The 17,782-nt window shown below is 37.0% G+C and overlaps 1 protein-coding gene across 1 annotated transcript in view; it reads left to right on the top strand.

The window, feature by feature from the left end:
• LOC100623351 (transmembrane protease serine 11E-like) overlaps positions 1 to 16,083 on the top strand; it is a 45,157-nt gene extending 29,074 nt beyond the window's left edge. The window contains exons 5-10 of the mRNA XM_013978755.2: positions 806 to 969; positions 5,029 to 5,067; positions 7,261 to 7,438; positions 8,604 to 8,863; positions 9,465 to 9,607; positions 13,548 to 16,083. Coding sequence (XP_013834209.1) covers positions 806 to 969; positions 5,029 to 5,067; positions 7,261 to 7,438; positions 8,604 to 8,863; positions 9,465 to 9,607; positions 13,548 to 13,709 — 946 coding nt within the window. The 3' untranslated portion in view covers positions 13,710 to 16,083. The remainder of the gene's footprint in view (positions 1 to 805; positions 970 to 5,028; positions 5,068 to 7,260; positions 7,439 to 8,603; positions 8,864 to 9,464; positions 9,608 to 13,547) is intronic.

The following is a 17,782-nucleotide window of genomic DNA, read 5'->3' as shown; positions in this document are numbered from 1 at the left end:
AATTCATTCTAATAACACTAAGGCTAATTCATGCTCTATCTTGGGAATACAATTGTGTGAAGTCAAGACAATTGGTCAAGCTTTCTAATATCCTCAGGATTAGGAGTTGTTTGGGAGAGTCTGAGCATTGCTTTGGAGAAATCATTGGATTTAAACCACTGGGAATTAAGCCTGAAAGCAAAAGCCAGAGTTGATTTCATATTCACCACACATTATACTTGATAATTTTGAATGGTTGACAAGAGAAGTGTCTTTTTATTTTTATTTATTTATTTATTTTTGTCTTTTTAGGCACCACAGCATATGGAAGGTCCCAGGCTAGGGATCTAATCACAGCTGTAGCTACCGGCCTACACCACAGCCACAGAAACTCAGGATCTGAGCCACATCTGTGACCTACACCACAGCTCACGGATCCCTAACCCACTGAGTGAGGCCTGGGATCAAACCCGCATCCTCATCAATACTAGCAGGTTTCGTTACACTGATCCACAATGGGAACTCCTAAGAGAAGTGTCTGCTTGTATTAATAAACCGTGTACTTAACTAGATCCTTTGGTGGTAATGGAGACCATAGCATACCAGCTAACTATCAGCAGGGCTGAGTTGGGAGTTCTATACATTATAAACAATAGGAATATAGAAGAAAACAAATTAGAAGTTTAAAAATTGCATTTATGGATGTGTTTTATTGTGTTTCAAATGAATGATAAAGAAAAAATTGTGATATTAACATAAACCTTATTATGAAACATGTCTTTTAAAACCGTATATATATATATGGTTTTTTCTTTTTGGTCCATAGTCAAGAGGACCATGGAGTGTTGGCTCATATGCTGCTGATTTTTAGATTTCGCTCTACTGAGGATCCTGAGACCATAAATAAAATTATTCAACGTGTTCTACATGAAAAGCTTCAAGATGCTGTAGGACCCCCTAAATTACATCCTGAGTCAGTTGAAATTAAAGGTAAATTTATTTTCTCTTACTTAGCTCAGTTCTCTTAGTAGAATAGCTCCATGTTAAGGTTGGTCTTAGGCACTGGTTTGCAAACATTTTTCTTGGATGTCTTTTATTATGGGGTCTTCCCACCAACAAAACATTTCTTTGGGATAAATTTGAAGTTTAAAAACTTTAATACTACCCTGAAGTTATTCCACCCATGCAAGTCTGTCCTTAACTCCTGAGCCTGAGTGCTTTTTCTTAAACCGGGCTTTACACTTTAGCTATAGAATCCAGTGAAGAAAGCTTACTTGTATATTTCTTCCTCTTTTGTTGTTGTTGATTACATTTTTGGTTCTGAGAGTATGATGTGTGCAAAGGTTTATGCTATCCACATATTTGCTTTCAAATGTCATTAATATACCTTGTGAGCTGCTTCCCTTAGCCCATTAACCAGTGAAAAGTTTATAATTTATTTTTTGGCATAACTAACTTTGGGTATATTTTACAACTACTTTTAAAAGTGTGAGTGGTTTTGTTTTTGTTCATCAAGGCAAGGGGGAAAATAAGTGGTGATAGGTCCTCATTACTACACAGTAAGAAACAAAGGAGATCCTCAGTGGAAATAAAAGTCTAGTTAAGACTGAAGTCATGTGCTATAGAACAATGCTAAGCTACAGAAGTACTATGCAAGCCACAGAAATAATCTGCAAGCTACATGTATGATCTTAAACTTTCTATTATACATATTAAAAAGTAAGTAAACATGTGAAATGTATTTAAATAGTTTATATATTTAACACAATATATCCAAAGTAGTACTACTGCAACAAGTAGTCCACGTAACTGACTACTTGTTGAAATAATAATATAATTTATATTGCATTTACGAGGTAATTTATATTGGCAAGTAGTCCATGTAAATATTATTCATGAGGGTTTTTTTGGTACTAAGGCTTTGAAATTGTATATTTTATACTTACAGCACATTGCAATTTATTTATTTATTTATTTATTTATTTATTTATTTATTTTGTCTTTTTGCCTTTTCTAAGGCCACTCCTGTGGCGTATGGTGGTTCCCAGAATAGGGGTCTAATCGGAGCTGTAGCTACCGGCCTACACCAGAGCCACAGCAACACAGGATTCGAGCCACATCTGTTGACCTACACCACAGCTCACAGAAACACCTACTGAGCAAGGCCAGGGATCGAACCTACAACCTCATGGTTCCTAGTCGGATTCGTTAACCACGGAGCCACAATGGAAACTTCTCCAATTTAGACTAGCGATTTCAAGAACTCACTAGGCACAGGTGGCTAGAAATGCAATATTGGAGTGACAGCATTAGAAAGCACAGTAAAGGGAGCAGGTAGAAAGAGTGGAAACAAGTCTAAGATAAAAGCTGACAGAGGTAACTAGAGGCCTTGCTTGATGGTTCACCCCTCTACTTGCTTAGAAAAGGAGACTCACTAGTCAGGGCCCGCTACATCATTTGTTAGGCCTAGTGCAAAGTGAATGTTGGAGTCTTTGTAAAGCAATACAAAAGCTCTGTTAAAGACTAAAATATAAGACTTTCCTCTCCTTCATGGTCTCTCTTGACCTGTCATGGTACTTTTATTTGTTAATTAATGATTGTTTAAGTGAAAAATGTAAAATTTTAAATTACAAGCATGAGTTTTGCTGTTCACCTTTCTATTGCGAAGTGTCAACTTCAAATGAAAATATAAAGGCATCGAAGCTTTATTAGAATCATGAAAATTGTACAAATGTATTTCATAGCTCATCATGCATGTATTCTGGTTACCAAATCAACAGAAACATTATACACATCTAGCTCAACTGTTTTATTTCCCTTTTTGATACAGAGATATTTTACCAATGCTCTCTACATTCAGCTTATTGAGAAAGGACCAAAAGATCCTTCTCTGTCATTATTTTCAGCTGAAGCTGTTGGCTAACATAAAGCAGTAATGAGAGCAAGAAAGGATGTGATAGGGACCCTTGGTCCTTTGTATGTCTTAAAACACCACTGCCTCCTTTTGCATTCTGAGCAAGTTCTTGTTAAAAGAGAAAACATGGGAGTTCCTGTCATGGAACAGTGGAAATGAATCCTACTAGGAACCATGAGGTTGCAGCATTGATCCCTGGCCTCGCTCACTTGGTTAAGGATCTGGAGTTGCCATCAACTATGTGTAGGTCACAGACTCGGCTCAGATCTGGCATTGCCGTGGCTGTGGTGTAGGCTGGCAGCTGTAGCTCTGATTAGACTCCTAGCCTGGGAACCTCTGTATGCTGGGGGTGTGGCCCTAAAAAGCAAAAAAATAAAAAAACCAGAAAACCGTGGCCTTGTGAGACTGTTAGTGTCCTCTGCTTATGTAAAGGTAGATGGCAGGCACCGCACACTTATCTTGCGCTCACTTTGAGTCTGCTGAACATTGTGAGTCCACTGGAATTCTTAGTTCATAGGATATCATGAATGATGTATATTAATGGGGTAGCAAGAACCCATGGCCACACCTATTATGTATATCTCCTCTACTCATGACATACTTTATCATTCTATCAGACTTCACTTCCGAGCACAAGTTATAAGACACAATTATTACAGATTTTAAGACTGAGCATTAAACCAAGTGCAAGGTCACACCGAGGGCTGGACGCAGTGCAGATACACAAGCCACACATCCATGAAGTCAGCCCTGTCAGTAGTACTGTATAAAAACAAAATTCAACTAAGTGAATGTAAAGATCTAACTGGCTTTATTTAATGTTTCACAAATAGAGCAGCATTCCACCATAGCAAATAGACAGAAGCTCTGAGGATCTGTACAAAATAGAAGACTTTTATAGCCAGAAGGAGGCGGGTCAAGGAAGCTTTCTCGGTAGAGTAGATTGTGTCAGGCAAGGGCACCTTCATTTGGGGGTAGGTGGGGTCTATCAGGCAGATTATTTCACTAGTGCTGACCAGATTGATAAAGCTCACATTCCTAAGATAGGCTGAAAATTCAATTAGGCTAGGCCTTGGTGGGACTTAGAAGAAGTGACTCCATTTTTGGTCTCATTTCTCTTTTAACAATATCAAAATGCAAAGCCAGACTTTTCTCTAGATAAAGCATGAGATAAAAACAGGTTATTGAAACAGGGAGATTAGTGGTGATATTTTTAAGTATTTACTGAGAATATATGTTCACTTCTTCCTTATTTTTGTCATTTTCCCCAAATATAGCCAAAATAAAGTCAGAAAGAAGCCTTCCTAGAATACAGACTTCTTTTTTTTTTTGTAAATCAGTACTATTAAAAACTAAAAGAAAAATTAACATTTTTTTTGCATTTATAATTCCTATCTTACCATGTTCAAAGAAAGTAAGTTTGGTTACTGGAAATCTACTAAATCAGGAAATCTGAGTATTTAGAGTTTTATGTATCTGTTGGTTGGTTTTGTGTTTGGATAGGATTAGGGCCTGACTGTTGAGAAGTCAACAAGCTAAGAAGCCACCAACCAGGGCAATTTGAGGGCAGATTTTCTCACTAAAACTTCAGCAGAAAGAAGATTTAGAAAAGGCTAACATGTTTTTAAATGGGAGTAAGTACTGACTCTTGGACCTGCCACTTGGATACGTTATACAAATAGAACAATGCCTATGAGTTGAGTTAAAAAAAAAATCTGAAATAATGATCATTCAAAATATCATTGCATTTGGGGAATCAATACCCTGAGTTAGAATAGCATTTCTCCCTAAAAGGCTGTGGCCTACTTGTGTCTTATTTCCAGCTATAAAACTCAGATTCCTGGGTTTCAGTACAAAGCTACTAAGTCAAAATTACTGAGAAAGGAACAGAAAGTTACAGTATAAAGATGCTCTCTAGGTGACTTTTAGCCACACTAAAATTTAAGAAACACTGTTCAAATCTCTCCTTTCTCCAAGGCAATGAACATATTATGTCTATGATAAACTGCGTTACTTTTTTTTTATAAACTAGAGATACTATGTTATAGTGGAATTAAGCAACCTTTAGTACTAAGAGGCATTACAAAATTCTTAGGTTCAGACCCTAGTCTATTCACCATTTCTGTGTGTTTCAGAAATCAACAAAACAGAGACAGACAACTTTCTCAACAACTGTAAGTTTAATACATTTATTAAAATTGCACTACCTGAATGTAAAAAGTTAACTCTAGATTATTTAAGCTTACTTTGTGGGTATTCTAGGGTCAGAATAAAGTCTCATTTGTGTACGACTCATAGTGTTTTATCTCTGAGGCACATTTTATTGCAGAAGGATAAAAATTGGGCAGGCTTTGGAGTAGAGATGGGGGCCTGTGGTAGATGTGTAGTGGAAGTGAGTTGTGCAGTTGTTTAAGAAAAGTCAAAACAAAAATACTTCCTGATTGCAGATATATATAATATACTCTCATGAAAATTTTCTAAAGATTATATAAGTCATCTATATGTTGGTACTTTTCAGCGAGAGGTAGAAATTTAATGTTACTCTACACTAGATAAAATCTTGATGTCATTAATCCCATATTATAAACAATTCAGACAATTAGGGGGTTGGGGGACAGATTGAAGAAATTACTGAAACCCCAGATAATATCTTCACCCACATTTTGAAAGTTTTGACTCAAGGCCTAGTGTTTCCCTTCCCATAGAGCAGGGTATTCCACCATGATTTAGAGAATACATTTAACAGCTAACAGAATTAGTACACAATACATTTATCTTAAAAGATGGAAGGAAGTGGGGGCTGAGAAGAGGAGGAACTGGAAGAATACAGTGAAAAGGTACAAACTTCCAGTTAGAAATTAAATAAGCATACTCGGAATATAACGAACAACATAAATGCGATTAATGCAGCTGGATGTATGGTACATGAGAAAATTGTTAAGACAGTAAATCCTAAGAGTTCTCATCACAAGAAAAAAATTCTACTTCTTTAATCTTGCATCTAGATAAGATGATGGATGTTAACTAATTGCAGTATCACTTCACGATGTATGTAAATCAAATCATTATGTTGTACACCTTAAATTTATACAGTGCTGTATGTCAATTACATTTCAATAAAACTTTAAGAAAAAAAAAGATGGAAGGAAATGTGCTACTCACCAGTTCAGAATGTTATTTAATTCACAACTTTAACTCAAACATAAAACCAGAGGAGAATCCCATTACCTAAATGGCATATTTTTTGCCACCAATATTTATTGGGCACTTGTTATGTGCTAGTGCTATGTTAGTCAACAGAGATATAAAATTGGTAAGATTTACTATGTGCCTAAAGAAATTTATACTTAAATGAGACTAATGCATGTACACATAAGTATAAAGCAATAGTTCTCAAACAAGGGCAATTTTGATCCCCAAGTGATTATGTCCCATTGTGGCATTTTGGTTATCATGATTGTTGGGGTAGGGGTGGGATGCAATTGGTATCGAGTATGTATAGTCCAGGAATCCTTTTAAATATCCTATGATGTTGGAGTTCCTGTCATGGCGCAGTGGTTAACGAATCCGATTAGGAACCATGAGGTTGCAGTCAATCCCTGGCCTTACTCAGTGGGTTTATGATCTGGCGTTGCCATGAGCTGTGGTGTAGGTCACAGACATGGCTCGGATCCCGCGTTGCTGTGGCCCTGGTGTAGGCCGGTGGCTACAGCTCTGATTAGACCCCTAGCCTGGGAACTCCTTATGCTGCGGGAGTGGCCCTAAAAAAGGCAAAAGACAAAAAATTTAAAAAATAAAAATAAAAAAATATATAAAAAATATCCTATGATGCACAGGACAGCCCCCCCACAACAAAAAATTATCCATCTCAAAATGTTAATAGTGCCAAGGTTGAGAAACTCTGTTACAAATTATATTCTAATACTAATACATATGTATGTGTGTGTATATATCTATATATAATGGAGTAATATATACACATACATATAATAATATATGTGCTAATATATATTAACCTATTATAGAGACATATATACATATGTATATCATACACATATAAAGTTATTATTGTTATTATATGATGATGATGATAATGATGACGATGTAAGCATAAAGAAAGTCATAACTAATCCAGTCTGGAGGCAAAGAAATTATTAGGGAAGGCATCCTAGGGGAGGTGTGACTGATTTAAATCTTACAGAATGAATGGGAGTTAAATAAATGAAACACTACAATTTAAGGAAAGGTAAGAACAAGAGAAAATGTTTGATACTGTTGAAGCACAAAGCATAAGAAATTTGAGGCACAGTAACACAATTCGATACTTAAGAATAACTGCTAAATGATGCATCATCTCTCTTTTGCAGGCTGTGGGACACGAAGGAATAAAACTACAAGTCAGAGTCTCAGGATAGTTGGTGGGACAGAGGTACAAGAGGGTGAATGGCCATGGCAAGCCAGCCTGCAATGGGATGGGAGTCATCGCTGTGGAGCAACTTTAATTAATGACACATGGCTTGTGAGTGCTGCCCACTGCTTTAGAATGTAAGTCCTGAGCTTTAAGAATGACAAGTGGTAAGCAAAGTGCATTGGGGCTTGGAGGGAAGGAAACATCTCATAAGAGATGAGTTTAATACAAATTAAAGATAATGTAGATATCACAAAGAGAGTGAGAAACTCATAAACCTTAGTAAGGGGTTTTAGAGTCTGGAAATGGATATGGTATTAAAGTACACGTAGATAAATTATCTGTTGATAACTACACAATAACTTGTCAAAAGAAGCAGGAATTATAGAGTCATCTTTGGACCTAGCTGAATGTTAAAGAGGTGTCTGCTGCATGTCTATCAGAGATGGAGGCTAACTGGATTGTATGTTTAATCCTAATGGGTAAATTCCATGCAGTAAGAAAAATTAAATATGAAGAAATTTGGTAGTAACAAATTATACAACTGAATAGATTAACTGGTTATATTTCAAGGAACTTCAATTCAATCTTCCAACCCAGTACAAAATGCCTACCATATACAGGATAAATAATGCTTTGTTAAATTATAGTGTAGTATTTTTGATTTTCAGAGAAATTTGTGGATAGGCAACATGATGAACAAAGAATACGTTTAGTTTTCTCATTGTGTACAGGATATGCTTTCTATATATCCGTTGGAATCACAGATGCTCCCAAATGTCAAAAGGCCCTAGGACCTGGAGTGGGTGACTCAGCACACAGAGTGGGCACGCATCTCCTAAGAAACATGCCGTGGTGGCTTTTCCATCTGATCCGACCCTTGAGCCTTAGACTGAAAAGAGTTTGTTTCTATGCATAGAAACTATAATCTTTTTTTTTTTTTCTTTTTATGTCTGCACCTGCAGCATATGGAAGTTCCCAGGCCTTGGGTCAAATTGGAAGTGCAGCTGCTGGCCTATGCCAGAGCCACAGCAACAGCACAGATCCAGGCTGCATCTGCGACATACACTACGGCTCATGGCAACGTCGGATCCTTAACCTACTGAGTGAGTCCAGGGATCGAAGCTGAATCCTCACAGAGACAACATTGGGTCCTTAACACATTGAGCCACAACGGGAACTCTGAAACTATAATCTTAAAAATCAAACTCACATTGATGCTTGTACACTAAATTATTCTATATAAATTGTTATATTGGTAACATGGTAAAATTAAATTTGTTCCTCATACTTTCTTCTCAGATATAAGGACCCAGCCAGATGGACTGCTTCCTTTGGAGTAACAATAAACCCTCCAAAAATGAAACGAGGCCTCCAGAGGATAATTGTCCATGAAAAATACAAATACCCATCACATGACTATGACATTTCAGTCGCAGAACTTTCTACCCCTGTTCCCTACACGAATGTGGTACACAGAATTTGTCTCCCTGAGGCATCTCATGAGTTCCACCCTGGCGATGAGATGTTTGTGACAGGATTCGGAGCACTGCAAAATGACGGTGAGCATCTGAGGAGAAAGTCAAGTCACAGTAATCTAATCTGGTATTCTAAAGCACTTAAAGAATGGAATGCCATCATGCCAAAATATGTTGATGTGTTGCTCATATGGACCTGGGCCAAGTCGGGCCCTGCTTGTGAATCAAGTTGCTGAGAAGACACATAAATTCTTTCATGCCTTAGCTTACTGCCAAGTGCATCACTTCCACTACAGTCATGGTGCTTGGTAAGGTGTCTGAAAGAATATGTCAGAAACGTTTAGAGGGTATTAACCACATGAGAGACTGGAGATCACTAATATATACACCCAGCTGTGAAGATCAGAAAATCACAAATCTACCCTTCTCCTCTGTGAAATTATCTTCTAGGCTTAACAGTGACATAGAAATTGCTTAAACCACCTAAGGCTCTCTCCCAATCACCTAGCTTCATTTAAATTGGTTAGACTGGATTTCTTTTCCCCAAAATATTACTGTATCTGAAAAAAATACATTTCCTAAGGTTTTATGTCACTACCTTATCCAAATTAACTATAAAATACTTTCTTTGGGTTTATAGAATGTATGCATATCTGTAAATATGACATCTATTTTTCCCCTCTAGGTAACAGTCAAAATCACCTTCAGCAAGTGCAAGTGGACCTCATAGACTCTAAAACCTGTAATGAACCCCAAGCTTACAATAATGCCATAACTCCTAGGATGTTATGTGCCGGCTCCTTGCAAGGAAATAGAGATGCATGCCAGGTAAGTGGTTTGCTGTATCAATTTTTGTTCACCTTTTATTATTAAATAATTACAGCTTCAAAGAAAGTTGCAAAGATAACACATAGGCGTCTCATATACCTTTCACCCAGTTTTCCCCAGTAGTTATATCTTACATAACTATAGTACAATATACAAGCTAGGAAACTGACCTTGGGACGGGGGTGCTTCTAGCTTTTCAGCCCATGTGTAGATTTGTGTAATCATGACCGCTGTCAAGAACTCTTCCATCACCACAGAGATCTCCCTTTATAAAAACATCCATCTCCCTCCCTCATCACTTTACCATCACCAACGCCTGGCAATCACTAATATATTTGCCATCTCTATAACATTGTAATTTTGAGAATGTTATATAAACAGAGTCGTAGAATAGCCTTTTAAATAAAGAATTCCATTTTGATTTATCCATTAGTGTTTTCGACCAGACTCGCTCTTTGTAGAAAAAATGTGTGGTTCCTCTAAGTAAAATATGCATAACCTATCAAAGTCTACTGGTGTTGAGATTTTACTAGCTTGAGTGGAGTTGAGAATAGAAAACTTACCTTCCTTAAGTGTCTTAACCCTTCCTCATGTTACTAAATACAAATGTTAACGATTTTCCCTCTGTATATTGAGAATCACATCAGACAATGTTTTTGCTTCAAGTGCTAAATGTAACTTAAAAAACCCAGGGGGAGAAGGGACACCGATTTACTCATGGTTTTGTTCTTCCTTCCCTTCTGGTTTTCTTTTCTTTTCTTCTCGGGCCGCTCCCACGGAAGTGTAAGGATCGAACCTGAGTCACAGCAGCGACCCCAGCTGCTGCAGTGGCAACACCAGAGCTTTAACCCACTGTGCCACAAGAGAACTTGCCTTCTGGTTTTCTAAGATTCTTTTTTATCATTTCTTTTCTGTTTCAGAAACTTCCTTTAGTCATTCTTTTGTGCAGATCTGCTAGTGACAAAGTCCCTTAGATTTTGTTTGCAAAATTCTTTATTTTCTATTCATTTCTAAAGCATAATTTTGCCAGGCACAGAATTTAAGATTGACAATTCTTTTTTTTTTTTTTCAGCACTTAAATCATGGCCTCTGTGATTTCTGATGAGGAATTTGCTGTCATTAGAGTTGTCGTCACCTTACAGATGAGGTGTCATTTCTTTCTTGCTATGTTCAAGAGTTTGTCCTTGTCTTTAGTTTTCAGAAGTTTGATTATGTATCTTGGCATAAATTTCTCTGGGTTATCCTGTTTAGGGTTTGCTCAGTTTTTTAATCTGCAAGTTTATGTCTTTTAACAAATTTGGGGAATTTTCAGCCATCATTTCTTTGAAACCTTTTCCATCACACTTTATTTTCCATCTCTTTCTGGGACACTAACAACAGTGTCATTACTCCATGTTATGAGATACTTCACTCTAAAGACACTTCATTATGAAGATTACTTTATATCTTCATTACTTCATTACTTCATATAGTTTTATACTTTCTGGTTTGGCTTCTAGTTTTAAGAGTTTCTGTTATGATATGTACATTCTTTTTTTTCTTTTTAATGAGAGTTGCAACGTTTATTTCAGGTTTTGGTTTTTTGTTTGTTTGTTTGTTTTTTTGGTTCATTTGTTTGTTTCTTTTTTTGCCACACGGTCAGTATGTGGGAATTCCTGGGCCAGGGATTGAACCTATGCCATAGCAGCAACCAGAGCCACAGCGGTGAGAACACAGAAGTCTCAACCTGCTAGGCCATCAGAGAACTCCTATACATGTATCCTCTTGAATAAACTTCCTGTTCTGTTTCTCAGTGAAATAACAGGATTTATGGGGAAATTAGGGTTAAATGCATACTAACAGACCCCTCAAAAGTTATGCAACTTTGTAACCAGAGAATTAACAACAACAACAACAAAATAATAATTGCACCTTGAAAAGAAACTTAAACAATGCAGGCAGGCAGAGTGCCCAGGATGGCTGGTGGCTGACTTAGGGGAGTTAAAAGTGGTCAGAAACAATAGAGCAGAAATACCGGCTTGTTAAAGCTGAAATAGTGCCCATAGGAGTGTAACCTGAGCAGAGGAGGAAGTGTAATCTGCCAGAACCCAGGAATTAAGCAAGCCTGGGGTGCGCCTCTTGGGGGCAGGGAGAGGGGTACCTGGGCACAGGCGCGCTTTTTTTTTTTTTTTTTTAATTTTCTTAAAATAGAGCCTCAAAGGCTTCTACCTGTGCAATAGTTATGCTGAGAGCTTTTTCCTTTTCTTCGAAGGTTATAATTCTACTCCCATTATTCTGGCTCCTCTGCCTAAGACAAAACACATATAAGCCATCACAACCTCTGTCTTTTACTGACAGAACTCCCCTCTTCACCAATCGCCTGTGAGCTAATAGTGTTAGCACAACACACTCCATCTTTCTCTACTTGATACCTGCTGAGTTTTCAGCTTCTCACGCTCTTAGACTCGCTGCTATCCTAAAAAAAAAAAAAATTATTCTTGGACTCATTCACTCCTGTCTCGTCAACAGATTTAAGCTTTGTTGTCTCTGGCATCTTCTATTTCTTTCTCTTTATCTGCTCTGGCTTCACATAGGCCTGGGTTTCAACGATCGGAACAATTTGTTTTCACATAGCTTCACATAGTACGTACTATTTCTATAAACAGACTGTATACCCCTTGAGGGAAGGGCTCATATGTTTACACCCTTTTTACATCATTTATCACATATGAGAGTGTAAGTATATACCTATAGGTTAACTGATTTAAAAATTACAAACATATTATTTCTAATTGAGTTATTATTAGAATTAGGTAATATTTTTATGTGGACAGGAGTTCCCACCGTGGCGCAGCAGAAACAAATCCAACTAGGAACCATGAAGTTGAGGGTTCGATCCCTGGCCTCACTCAGTGGGTTAAGGATCCTGCATTGCCATGAGCTGTGATATAGGTCGCAGACGTGGCTTGGATCCTGCGTTGCTGTTTCTGTGGTGTAGGCCGGTAGCTGTAGCTCCAATTGGACCCGTAGCCTGGGAACCTCCATATGCCACGGGTGCGGCCCTAAAAAGCAAATATATATATATTTATATATTTTATGTGGACAAAAGAATATTCACAAGGAAGTTAGTATAATGTAAAGGGGAAAAAAAAGCAGAGACTTCTGAGTTAGATCATCCCAGATACTGACTAGCATGAGATATCAGGTAAATTGCTTAATTTCTGTTATTGCTAAAATAAAGAAAATGAAACCTAACTCCACATTTTGTTGTCATAATTACATGAGTTAATAAGAAAATATATTAATTAAGAGTTTCATAGAGGCTGAACACTTAATGGTCACTTTAGAGGCCACAGGTTTTTCAGGAAGATGAGTCAGCACCTTGCCTTTATGACCTGTATCAAGAAAAGCCCTCTGGCATTCAAAAGGCGTAAACAATTGGAACTTGTGGTTTTATATACATATTTACTGAGCTCTGTTTTGTGCCAGGCTCTATGCTAAGCACATTACATACACTGTCTTAACATAATCTTCAAAATTGTCAGTGGAGGTAGATATTATTAGGAGCATTACAAACAAATACATTAAAGGTCAAAGCCAACTTGGAAGGGCCAGACGTGAGACTCCAATGTCCATGCTCTTTATCAGTATGAGACCCTTCACCCTTCTTTGGGAGCTGCGCCACACTGATGAAGAGTATAGGCCGTCATCAGATATATCAGGTAAGAGCTGTTCTGCCAAGGATGGAGGCTTTAATCTCAGTGTACTGAACCAGTTTTCCAGGTAGGGGAGCTCCTCCTTTATGTGAATTACTGGCATAGATAAAAGGCATCACTTCTGCATGTGAGCACATTAAGGATTTTTGAAAACCACCCCTTTCACAGAACTCAAGTTAGAAAAATAGCACATTTCTCTGTAATGAACTGAATTATCAATGACTAATGTCTCCCTTCTCCTTTAGGGTGACTCCGGAGGACCACTGGTTAGTCCAGATGCTAGAGATATCTGGTACCTTGCTGGAGTAGTGAGCTGGGGAGATGAATGTGGGCTACCCAATAAGCCCGGTGTTTATACTAGAGTGACTGCCTTCCGAGACTGGATCGCTTCCAAAACTGGTGTCTAAGAAAGAAAAACCTAGTAGAAAGGAACACATTTTTTTGTGTATAGGCCATTCTTAGATATAGTGAATTGCAGAAGAAGCCATGCAGATCACCTGGGCCTGACCGATTGAACTAAACTGTCTGCTAGATGAGTATTTCCTTCCTAGCTCTGCCCCATACAGCATCCTGCTTCTGCCAGATGGATTCTGTTCCAACTTGTTTTCTAGAAGTTATCTGTCATCAAACTTTGGCTTGTTGACACAAATTTCTCATGCATATATACAATTTGAAGTGATCCCGTCCTTCATTTCCCCAGATCCTCAGTAAATTTCCATTTTCAAGATGCAGGACAAAGAGTAAAAGGAAATATGAAAAGGAAAGAACAATGTTTTTACCTACAGAAAAGTACGAGGTGTTTTTTTCTTAATGGAATGAGGAAAAAGATTGCAATCACTATGACAGGTCAAGAAGACAGAAAGCAGAATACCAAATACTTCGTGATGGAGAAAGTATGGGAACCAAGTTAAGGAAATACAGAGAAATCAAGATGTAGCTTTATTTTCATTTCCAGAAAACAACTACAGAGATAAATATGCAGAAGATTCTGTTTTCTTGTGACCTACAATAATTATACAAACTCAATATGATGTACTTGCACTAATTAAAGCAAATATTATTTAACATTGCACTACTGAGAATGTCAACATGTAGTAATACAAATAAATAAATCATCCATTTATTTGACATTATAATATGATAATCCATGAGGAAGGGGAAGGTTGGGAAAACATCACCAATTAATTTATTGCAAATTCTTTTAAAATCTGAGGGTATAATGAAAGCTCACTTAAGAACAATTAGAATACCTCATATAAGATTTTTGCAAGGTTGAATGGGAGGACATAAAAACAGAATCAGGACAGACTACTGAATAAAAGGAGATTATCACCAGTGCCTGTATATTTGTATTTAAAGATTTTCCAAACAGCAAAGCCTTGAAGGGGAATAAGGTCCAGATGTTAGTATGTAGTTACAGTTGTGCAAATGAAGCTAGGGTCAGACCTCTATTCTGAGATGACTGCAGATTCCTCCTATCTCCCCACCTCCCACCCGCATTTCCAGTCCATGCTTGGACCACAGGCCTCTTAGACTCCTTTGGGCTCAGATGGGAAGATCTCATAGGGAATTTATCCTGAAAGCTGCCTCCCTGCTACATCTAGCATGGGAGCAAATCGCTTACTGCCTGACTATAAAATTGAAGAGAAAAAGCCTAACATCAATCACCTTCATAATTTCAGTTTTGATAAATTACTGCTGAGCTGTTAGATATACAACATTCAAATGATCTAGGCCACTGTGAAGTGACAATTGGTGCCATGGCTTATGGGCATGTTAGTGGTGAGATTTCACTGAATCTTTCCATTACTCTTTCCTCATTGTATGTAGCTACTCTTACACGTTCCATATTTTACCATAACTGCTTTGAAATAAACATTAGCATAAAAAAATTTACTTTTATCAACCTAAATAACATTGGCATATGATAAAACATGCATTTGGTTAAAACATGATATGAAATCTGACATGAATTGAAAATGTTAAATATTTTGCATAAGCATATTCCATTGAATGGATTCTTTTGAAAAAAATGAGGAAAATGATGAATTTTAATTACATTTCAAACTTTATTATTCTCTCTTTGTCCTATTAAAAATTGATTCCCCTTGTTTGAGTGTGTTTTGAAGTTTGGCCTCTAGGTGGCACCCACAGGCTATAGGTAGATACAGGGAGCCTGCCCTTCAAGTAACAATGAAAACTGTAGTAGACACTCTGTACTAGAGCCTTGTAAAACCAAAAGAATACAATTCATGTTTGTGAAGGCACTTAAAAATGAATCCATGAAAACTGACATCATGGTTAGCATTTTCCAGGTTTCTGGAGGTGAGTTTTCAAATTAAAATTTTTAACATGTGATAGGAGGAATTTCTTCTGCAAACGTGAAGAGATTTAAATTAAGAAGACATTTTAGAAATTTAATTTCACAATGGCATATTTCTCAGAAAAATGTTTTTGATATTTTCTTTTACAAAATATTTGAGAAATAGAGGTTAGGCCACAATGAAAATACGAGTGATAGTTCAAACTTTATGTGCACAGGGAAAGAGTTAACATAGTGTCATATTTTCAAAATGACAACTTCCTTTGAAAGATAACATATGAAGGGTTTGTGAATTCTTGGACATGTCTGTTTTTATTATTTCAGTGGGAAAAATTACGAAGTAATGACTAAAATAATATTAATTGTGCAAGAGGGCAGGCAGTTCTTTAGCTGTATCTTTTATCACTCTTTCCATAATATCTAATAAAGTGCTCTGTATTAAATGGTCTTTTACTAAATCTTGTTGAACTACTCTTTTATTTTTGTATTATGCATAAAATATAGCTTTGTTATTATTTATACACTGATTTTAAGAGGTAATCCCAGATTTTACACTGTGTGATTTAAGCTAGTTAGTTAAATACTCTAAGCCTCGATATACACTCTTATAAAACAGGAATAATAACATTTACCTCCAATGACTGTTGCAGAGGTTAAAACAAGACAACAGGTGAAAGTACTTAGCAAAACTCTTAGAACATAGTAGGTGCTAAAGAAATAGTGCTGTTGTAACTGTTGCTGTAACTACAGTCTTGTTTTATACAATTGCTAATAATAGATTTCAAAATATTTCTTTTTTTTTCTTTTTTTATTTTCCCACTATACAGCAAAGGGATCAAGTTATCCTTACATGTATACATTACAATTACATTTTTTTCCCCACCCTTTGTTCTGTTGCAACATGAGTATCTAGACAAATTCTCAATGCTATTCAGCAGGATCTCCTTGTAAATCTATTCTAAGTTGTGTCTGATAAGCCCAAGCCCCGATCCCTCCCACTCCCTCCTCCTCCCATCAGGCAGCCACAAGTCTTTTCTCCAAGTCTATGATTTTCTTTTCTGAGGAGATGTTCATTTGTGCTGGATATTAGATTCCAGTTATAAGTGATATCATATGGTATTTGTCTTTGTCTTTCTGGCTCATTTCACTCAGGTTGAGATTCTCTAGTTCCATCCATGTTGCTGCAAATGGCATGATGTCATCCTTTTTTATGGCTGAGTAGTATTCCATTGTGTATATATACATCACATCTTCTTAATCCAATCATCTGTTGATGGACATTTGGATTGTTTCCATGTCCTGGCTATTGCGAATAGTGCTGCAATGAACATGCGGGTGCATGTGTCTCTTTTAAGTAGAGTTTTGTCCGGATATATGCCCAAGAGTGGGATTGTGGGGTCATATGGAAGTTCTATGTATAGATTTCTAAGGTATCTCCAAACTGTTCTCCATAGTGGCTGTACCAGTTTACATTCCCACCAACAGTGCAGGAGGGTTCCCTTTTCTCCACAGCGCCTCCAGCACTTGTTATTTGTGGATTTATTAATGATGGCCATTCTGACTGGTGTGAAGTGGTATCTCATGGTAGTTTTGATTTGCATTTCTCTTATAATCGACGATGTTGAGCATTTTTTCATGTGTTTGCTGGCCATCATAAATATTTCTGAAATGAAGTGATGATTAGATCAATAGAATGGACTGATTTGTTGTTTAATTCTGATTCTACAAAAGAAGTTTTACTGGCATCATTCCAAAACATATTGTCAAGTCATTCTCTGTTATTCTAATTTTTCATTTCAATTTTTAAACCATATAGTAACTGGATTATATCAAGCTCTATAGTCTAGTTCAAATGATGCCACCTCCACAAAGCTCTCCTTGACTCCCTCAAGCAGAGATGATGTCTTTTTTCTGAGATTCCTTACCACTTAAAAACAACTTTTTGAACAAAATTTTCAGATAATTATACTCACATAGAGATGCAAAATGTAATACATCGAGACATCCTGTGTATCTTCAGTTTCTGGCAATGATGACATTTTGCTTAGCTACAGTACATCATCACAGTGAGAAACTTGACAGGAGGCAATCTATTAACCTTTTGAAATTTTATTTTATTTTATTTTTTTGCTTTTTTAAGGCCGCACCTGCAGCATA

The sequence above is a fragment of the Sus scrofa genome, chromosome 8 (assembly GCF_000003025.6).
Source record: "Sus scrofa isolate TJ Tabasco breed Duroc chromosome 8, Sscrofa11.1, whole genome shotgun sequence".
NCBI lineage: Eukaryota > Metazoa > Chordata > Mammalia > Artiodactyla > Suidae > Sus > Sus scrofa.
This window is presented reverse-complemented; position numbering and strand designations above follow the sequence as displayed.